The 8,797-nt window shown below is 48.6% G+C and overlaps 1 protein-coding gene across 9 annotated transcripts in view; it reads left to right on the top strand.

Moving 5' to 3' along the window:
* The window catches only part of fbrsl1 (fibrosin-like 1), a 234,067-nt gene extending 228,034 nt beyond the window's left edge, over positions 1–6,033 (top strand). For 6 of the 9 annotated variants that reach the window (XM_076270550.1, XM_076270543.1, XM_076270547.1 and 3 more), the window contains 4 exons: positions 553–636; positions 2,153–2,236; positions 3,155–3,434; positions 3,541–6,033. In XM_076270550.1, coding sequence (XP_076126665.1) covers positions 553–636; positions 2,153–2,236; positions 3,155–3,434; positions 3,541–4,843 — 1,751 coding nt within the window. In that variant the 3' untranslated portion in view covers positions 4,844–6,033. The remainder of the gene's footprint in view (positions 1–552; positions 637–2,152; positions 2,237–3,154; positions 3,435–3,540) is intronic. The other 3 variants (XM_076270545.1, XM_076270549.1, XM_076270551.1) reach the window with 3 other exon arrangements.
* The last annotated feature ends 2,764 nt before the right edge of the window (positions 6,034–8,797 follow it).

An 8,797-nucleotide genomic window follows, 5' to 3' on the forward strand; every position in this document is an offset into this window, starting at 1 on the left:
TTTTCTTTCCTCACAAACAAGGTCAAGTCCTCAGTCCTCGACAGGCTGTCTTATTCGAGTCATACCAAAAACTCCCGGCCATGTGCAACCTTTACTTGCCCTCTGTGTGATACATGCATCAAGCGAATTTGTACACAAGTGAGGGGGAAAAACATGTAGTCACAGGGGATGCAAATCTACTTAATTAGCTTTGTTTATCAGCTTAACACTCTATAATCTGTGCATTTCTAAAACCTTTATAGCTGCAGTTTCCTCTGTTAGCGCAGCCTAATTTAGCAAAGCACAGTCAATCGCTGTATGCTTACACTGATTGTCATACAAACAACAAAACTATATGCAAATGCAATAGAAAAACACTGGTTTTAGATGGCAACACAATATGCGCACCCTAAAAATATGCGTTAACCTTAACCGACTTTGTAGAGATGCAGCACAAAGATAAATCACAATGCTTAAAGTACAGTTTCCGTTACCTTAATGGATAGCTTTGTAATCTTCATCGCATACAGGTTGCAGCCTCTTAAAATGCTTCCTCTTCATATTGCTCTATAGGTTCAGGCCATCCAGCTGCTTCGCCCTATGGCCCTTCACCACACCACAGCGGATTCCTGCCCACGAGCCACCTGGCAGGTAAGCGTAAGTAGCCCCAACATTTTACATCTCCTTCCACTCTCCTTTGGTTAATATATGTAGCTCTGTCAGCTCACATGCCCCTTTTGATTAAGACTAGATGGTTACAACAGCGAAAAAAGGGGTTACTTTGAAGATTGTGCCATTGAAAATAGTTGTTGTTGAATTTCTGTGATGTGCTATAGCCAGCTACAGGGCTTTCATGATATTTCAATATATCCTCCTGACTCCTTTAGTTTAGTGTATACTAGGAAAAGTTAAAATATCGAGCAGCCTTCTCAAAGTGCTATAGCAAAAGGAATATCAAAAGTGACATCTTTATAGAGACATCTTTGAACATTGCTCAGTGTGTCCTCTGGCCTTACACTAAATACAGTACCCTCCAAAATTATTGGCACCTCTGCTAAAGTTGACTAAAAAGAGGAATAAGTGCCAATAATTTTGGAAGGTACTGTAGATGGGTCTTTGTATTTCATGTGTAATTTTTTATTTTATTTTTTACAAGAATGGGTCTGGCTCAAACGATTTTTATAAAAACACATTTCTCGCCTGCCCTCCCCCAGGGATTTTGCAAGGTTGAATTGGGATTGTGCTGGCGTTCAGCAAATCACACTTTACCTTGGGTGAGGCCATTTCAATGGGCTCTTCAAAGTTTCCTTGGACCCATTCACAAAGCAAATCATTTGGCCCGTTGTATTCCGTGGCTTTTCTTTCCCATCTAAGGCATTGTGTGGATTCAGGGCTGCGGGGTGATTTCACAGGATAAGCGTCTAAGTCAATCCAATTTGGGTTCATAAGCACCTGGTGCACCGGGGGTGAACACAGGGGAAATGATGTCAGGCAGGCGCCAGGATTTCTTGGTGCAGAAAACCATCCATTGAATTTAGATCAAGGGAAGGTTGAGACAAGATGCTACAGGCACAGTACAGTGGTATTCTGATGTGCCCTGTGTTTATTGATGTATGGATTGTTTACATAAAGGTTTTTATTTATGGCTGCCTCATGTAAGGTAGGTAGCTGTGGTTCGTTTGTTTGTTTTTGAGGCTGTCTGAGAGATTGGAGTTTGCCACGGTTAAACTGAGGATACTTGAGAGGAGCTCTAACAAATGTGAAGCACATACTGGGCCCGCTTTCAATTTGGTCTGGCCAATATGTGTCTGCCACAGCTCAGAACGCCTCACCCCCACCCCTTGCTCAATGCCTTTTCCCACAATCCATTGCTCCTCCGGCCACAACCCCCTGCCTGCAACCCTGTAAGGAGCGGGCGAGCCAGCTTCTGAAGCAATAGCAGCCAACACTTACATACATATACACACACACGCACACACACACACACACACACACACACACACACACACAGGGCAAAAAAGAGACAGGATAGGAAGGCTTTACACACCAAAAAAACACACAGAGGAAAGAAAAAGGGAAATACCAGAGCTGGCTTGTAAGAGAAAAGCCGAGTGGAATGGTGCAACTCCTCCAGCCACCAAGCGCTCGCTAATCCCTGTTTGGCATTTTGCAGATCCTTTTAGTCGCTCCACTACCTTTGGCGGCCTCGGCAACCTTTCAAGCAGTGCCTTCGGAGGATTAGGCAACCCCTCGCTCGGTAAGCGCTCCTTGCCCCCTGTCCGCCATGCGCCTTACGGCTAGACACAGTGGAGCTAAGCGTCAGACCACAGTGAGGGCGAGGAGGGGAGGGGAAGGGATGGGTGGGAGGAATATAAATAATGAAGGAAATCAAATAAACAAAGGCACTTAGCTCTGCAAGAAGAACATCTCAGGGAAGGAACAACAAGATAGGCATTACAAGCTAGTTACTACCCTAACCCCCGCCCCCTTGCTGCCAGGACTTAATCTGACATCTGCATGGCCAAAACTCATTTTCACAGGCAAGCTGTTTAGTTGCTTTTCATGCATTAATTACTTTGCCTAAGTGTTCTTAGACCAGTGTGGAGTGTGTTCTGTCCCTCTCCTTTCCCCCCTCTCTCTCTTTCTCTCTTTCTCTCTCTCTCTCTCTCTCTCTCTCTCTCTCTCTCTCTCTCTCTCTCTCTCTCTCTCTCTCTCTCTCTCTCTCTCTCTCTCTCTCTCTCTCTCTGCCTACCACTGCCAAGCTGGGCACCCTCTAGTGAAATCGATTTGAGTGAAATAGAGACTCTGTGGAATGCTGAGTCCTGGCTTTTCACAGCCCTCAACCCCGGAGGGCAATTCACTCACTCTCCACTGAAAAGTCCTTGAGATGGAGTGAATGGAGAGCAGGCCGCTGGTCAGCCATCAATCCAGGTAGAGAGGGGAAAACCATTAACCTCTCAGTCTTCTCAGACAGCAGAGCTACAGCAAGAGCTCAGGACTTGAGACAAAGACAAAGGCTACTTTTTTTTCTTTCTTTCTTTCTTTCTTTTTCGCTCTTGGTCAGTCTGTCCATCTCTCTGTCCGTCTTTGCTTTTTGCTTTTTGAGACTTCATTCAGCCAGTCAAATACTCACATACCCTTTTTTTTTGTTTGTTTTGTTTCTTTCCTTCTCAAGGCGCCAACAACGTCTTTGGTCCAAAGGATGGGCCAGGATTGCCTGGCTTCAGCAGTCCCCACCACGACACCTGGAACCGGCTCCACCGCACCCCTCCCTCCTTCCCGACCCCTCCACAGTGGCCCAAGGCCGCGGACATAGAGCGGAGCAACTCGGCTAACAGCCACGAGCGCGAGCGAGAACGGGAACGAGAGAGGGAGCGAGAGAGAGAGAAGGAACGAGAGAGGGAGAGGGAGAAAAGGGATTCCTCCATTGGAAAAGAGGAGAAAGATAAAGACAGGTTTGTATGAGCGAACCAAAACATGAAATAGTTTGATCCGGACCTATTCGCTTTCCCTTTTGTTGATGCTAACTTCTATTCACCCCCTGATTCTCTGCACCTACAGGGATTCGCTGGATCGGAACCGCCACTCCAACCGGTCCTCCCCTGCCTCCGCCCCAGTCGGCTACCAAATCAGCAACCTGATTCGGTCCAACAGCCAGAACTCCAGCGACTCGGGCCGCCACCACAGCTCGGAAAGGGCCCGCGAGACCGAGAAGGACATGATGGAGCGCCACCGAGAGGCCGCCATGATGGCCGACATCAAGGTGAAGGAGAGCCGCTCCCCCGGAAAAGAGGTCCAGGAGCGCCGGTCCTCCGAGGACCAGTGCAAGCCCATTCACCGCTCGCCCTCGCCTTACTCCAAGGCCATCAACCCCGACACCGGTCTCAAGATGGCTGCCGCCCCTCCTCCACCGATCAAGGACGGCGACCGCAAGGAGCCACCATCTGAGATGATCCACAAGGTCAAAAACGACATGAAGATCAAGGAGGAGCGCAAGGAGGAGCAGGAGGTGATGGTGGTGGGGTCCGAGCCGCCCTCTCAGCCCACGGTGCCTCCCCCTCCACCTGCACCTCCCGCCCCTTCTGGCCCGCACCACCTCCACCCTCAGATGACCCATCAGCACCCTCCGCCCTCCCCCCGCTGCAGCGACCTCCACGGCGTCCCCATGCCGCACTCGCTCCCGCTCTCCATGTCGGCCATGCACCAGATGGGCAGCCTGAATGTGCTGGACCGCGCCCGCATGGCCCCCTTCATGGGCGTGAGTCCGCTAGCGGCGGCGGCGGCGGCGGGACGCGAGCGTCTACAGCACCCGGCGTTCAGCTGGGACCCGCTGCGGGAGGCCTACCGCAACCTGGACCTGCAGCGCCGCATGGACTTCCAGCTGCGGGCCGAGCAGGTGCAGCGCTTCCAGCAGGGCTCCCCCTACGCTGAGGCGGCTGAGCGCGGCTACCGGGAGCGCGAGCCTCACGACTACGCGCACCACGAGCACCTGATGGAGGTGCGGCGCGAGCAGGAGCGCATGCGGCAGCAGGCCGAGGAGCGCGAGCGCATGCACCTGCGTGAGGAGCTGGACCGGGCACGCCTGCACCAGCTCCACCAGTCGCCCATGGAGGGACACCTCCCGCACATGCCCCCCTTCATGTCGCACCTCGGGGGGATGCCTTACCCGAGACTCAGCCCCTCCACCGGGCACAATGGCCTTCTCAACCGCACGCCTCCCACCGCAGCGCTAAGTGCCCCACCGCCACTCGTGCCCTCGGGAAGTGCCAGGCCGTCCTCACCCAGACGGACTACCCCCCTCACCACCCAGGACCCCCGCGATTACTCCCCCTCACGAAACCCCAAAGAGGTTGAGGCGCGATAGCTTCACTTATCTGGATTGACTTTGGAGAGGAGTCTCTCCCATTCTGAAGACAGAATGCACTTATTTTCCTGAGCGAAAATCAAAAATGTAAAAAAATTGAAAGAGACGTGTATAAATTGTACAAAGATTTGTACAGCTGAAGAAGCACACGCCATTATTTTATATGGACTTGCAGAGAAGGTTGGTTTGGAAAAAAGTTGAAACTCAAAGCATATGTTCATTACCAATTTAAAAATTGATATTAATATATTAATCCAATTCTTCTATCATTTTTTTCGTGTGAAAAGTGAAATTATGAAATGAGTTTGTACATTTCCTATTATCTTTCCATGTATAGACATTATTTTTATGAATTTGCATATTGTTGCATTACAGTATGTCACATTTCCCCCAGTATCTATTCCTGTCCACTGTAAATCATGTCCACAGTGGAGGCTGGATTTTTTTTAAAGAATTGCTTGAACAGTCAATTTTCCCTACGGTACCTTAAAGTTCTCAGTGCTGATGTAAAAGAAAAATTACATTTAAGGTGGTTTTGTTCAATTGGTTTGCCTTTGAGATATGCAGACAAAAAGTGTATTATCCCTGTTTGGTTATTGTAAAGAAAAACAATGTAAATATCTTGTTGATATTCCGCGAGACGAAAAATTACCATGTAAATTTACTAGGCTTTTTAAATGTTTCTAGAAAAACAAAATTAAATAAAATTGAAACCACTTCCGAAATGAAACCATGGTAACAGACCAGCCAGCGCAATCAAAAAGAAGGCAAGCATTAAAGCGCGGTCATAGAGTGAACACATGCAATCTATGCAACAACGCATTGGAAGACCGTGATGGAGTACAACCTGCAAGTGATATTGGGAATATTTTATGAGGAAGGAACCTGGATTACTGACACCCATCTGTTTTTCAAACAAAGGATTATAAAACTGAACTAGAGCCTGCCAGGTCCAAGACAAACTTTCATAGAAACAAAACAGTCTTGCAGCCCTAGAGAACTTGGGAGGAAAGAGATTGATTGATTGGGCGGCAATAGACTTTCTCTGTCGACCTTGTGGTGTTGTGCAGTTTCTTCTTTTCTTAGACTCTTGTATACAAAACAAGTAGAGTTTTAGGCGTGCAAAAAATGAAAAATGAACATTCATGGTTTTAAAATGTACGGAATAAAGGTTGGACCTTATATCTGCAGACTGTCCAGTGTTTCATTTTATGTGTCCTGCCAGTAGCATCATTGTGTCCTCAGACAGAGAGCTCATATTTAACAGCCATGCTCTATTAGCTGTGGAAAATGGCACCCGTAACCTGAGGTTAAACACTAATATGATGTCCCTGACCAAAAATGCAATACACCAATTCCCACTGTGTGGAGAGCTTATGAATGTGCTTACTTTCTTTATTAGAGCCGTATCCAATACCTCATTCATATTTTATTTCCAATTATTATCATTTTAGTCTGACATTTTCATGCAATAAAGTCTAGTCTTCCTTGCGAATCGATGAGATGAGGGGAGAGGGAGAAGGACTAATAGAACATTGATTTTGTGAGAAAGCAGGTTTTGAGTGTTTGTGTTGCAGGTAACCGTTATTGACTCACAGGCGAGCGGCGTATTGACCTGCGGTCTGCACTCATTAACAGAAGCAGTGCCTGGGAGGCAGGCGATCGGATGTGAGGGGAGAGAGCGAGAGAGTGCCCCCCCATCCCCCCCCCAACCTGCTCCACTCCTCTCCCTTCCACTCTCCTGCGCGTGTGTTTGGCTAATAAGCCCAGAAGGCCCTCTAGTCTCTCTCAAGCAGGAAGAGGAAGTGTAGGTCAGCACTGCTATGGCCCATTATCCGTCCACCTGGCTCTGGCCCCACTCTCTCTCCATCTCCCTCCCTCCCTCCCTCTATCTCTCTTCACCTCCCTCTCTTGCTCTGCCTCTCTCAGCGACTGTCCTGAGACCCACTATTCATCCTTGTAATGCCCCCCGCGCTTCCCATCTGTTTCTCGGCCAGTGACCCGCCTGCCTCACGTCCCCGGGTATCAGAGCGTAATGACGGCGCACATCAAACCTGCGAGGTCATTAAAGGATGTTATTGAAAATCAATGTTCCCCTGTGTCTGGCAGACCTCTAGGCACAGCTTTTTCGTGTTAAAAGGGTGGGGGGGTGGGGGGACTTGTGGACTAGATTGCCAGGCGGAACACCAGAACTGTGTATTGGGGAGATTTAAAACACGATCACTTTCAATTTGGGATCGCTGTAATTGAGCCAGGGCGTGTGCAGAGTGAGAGCTGGTGTTTACTGCACTGATCCTGGCTTTAGCGCCTGTGCTTTCTTGGCCAATCTTTCAGTCTGCGGAGACAACTTACCACCACCAGCCTGTAATTGCAGAGTGTTTTTACTCCGTTGTTTACCTCAGGGAAATGCAGCCTTCTCCCTCCTCTCTTCAATGCATCAAACCTTTTTACCCATCCAGAGGTGGTGCTGTACAAAGGCAGTGCTGCTGCAGGTGGTGCTGTTTATTGTGTTGCAAAGCTTAATTTCTTTTTGACCTATTCGCCAAATCAATCTGTGGTCAGTCTTGGCATCCTATCATTGCAAATCTTTGGGTTTGGGATTTTATGCACTCTTTATCATTAGGTCATACTTGTCCAAATGTCCCCACTAGACATGAAATAAACAAAAAGATGCCTGCTGTGGCTGTTTTTATTTTTTAGCAAGCTAATGTTTCCTATTGCTGAAATATCCCTGTGAGGGCCATTGCATTAGTTCCCACTTAGAGAGTGTTTTGGCAGTGGAGATTGGTAATGAGGCTGGGGCGCAATGATCACATTCGAATTGCACCAGGCACCATGGGACCTACAGATTTTGGGGGAGTTCCGCTCTGTGAGCAAGCCCATTATAGCAGCACGGGTCCACTGCTGAGATTTGAGACTCCCTTCTTCAGTCAAATCAGCCAAGCAAGGCCCAGGGCTGTGCTCAAGAAAATACCAAAATCTAGAGGTAGTATGTGCATACTCATTTACCCGGTATAAGTATTTGTGTTCCGTGTATGTTTGTAAACATGGAGTCTCGTTAATCTAAAGGGTGCAGTCATAATGTACCATGGTTATCATTTTATCTCCTTTAAAGGTTACGTATGACTATTACTCAACTCCCACCCTAATCTTTTTATAGGTCCCAGCGTCAACAGATCAACAGCTGACATTTTCCAGGCCAGTCACGTCACTGGAGAGCTGAGCAGAAAGCTGCCCAGACGGTGTGAATTCCAGTCAGCAGTGACAAAGTGCTGGCTAATGTCTTTGCACCTCTAGTCCAGTGGCAAACGCCCCCTGTGTCACGGCCCGCCGTAAATCAACACGTTTCAAAACAGAACTCTCCATGAGCTAGCAGAGTGAGTGTAGCTCTGGAGAGCCGGGGGGGAGGGGGGGGCGGGCAAACAGGGGGGGGATTGGGTGGGAGAGAGCTGCTAGTCAATTTAATTCTCTTCCTCCACTTTCATTCAAATTGGAGTGTCATTTGTTTATTTTATGCATTCCCCCTACCCAATACCCACACACTAGCAGCATTATGTATACACGAGCTGTGCAAAATGTGTGGGGGAAAGGAAACGTTTGTGCAGCTGGGTGCAGCTGGCAGAGGTGTAGTCCCTTCCCCTGAGTGGAGGTCGGAGAGCCTGGCATGGTGCCCTCGCCACCCTGTGCCTTGTGTGGGCCAACCAAGTGGAGAGTGAGGGGGAGGTGGGGGAGAGAGAGAGAGGGAAAGAGGCCCCCCTCAGAAGCTCTTGAGAGCGAGAATCTTGAAGCAGATCGTATGCACACAAAACCCCTTCCAATTTGGCACATTGGGAGTACACAATTAGTCATTGAGACGTTAATCAAATGTGCCTCCGTGTTCGACTGAGGGAGGGAAGGACGTTTTGCCAGCTGGTAACAACAGGACACGCTTGGACGAGCCAAAAGTGTACTTTA

This window comes from Alosa pseudoharengus, unplaced genomic scaffold, assembly GCF_046254945.1.
Source record: "Alosa pseudoharengus isolate Yale_2024_CS ecotype anadromous, Long Island Sound unplaced genomic scaffold, YU_APseudo_1.1 YU_APseudo_1.1_scf_6, whole genome shotgun sequence".
Classification (NCBI taxonomy): Eukaryota; Metazoa; Chordata; class Actinopteri; order Clupeiformes; family Clupeidae; genus Alosa; species Alosa pseudoharengus.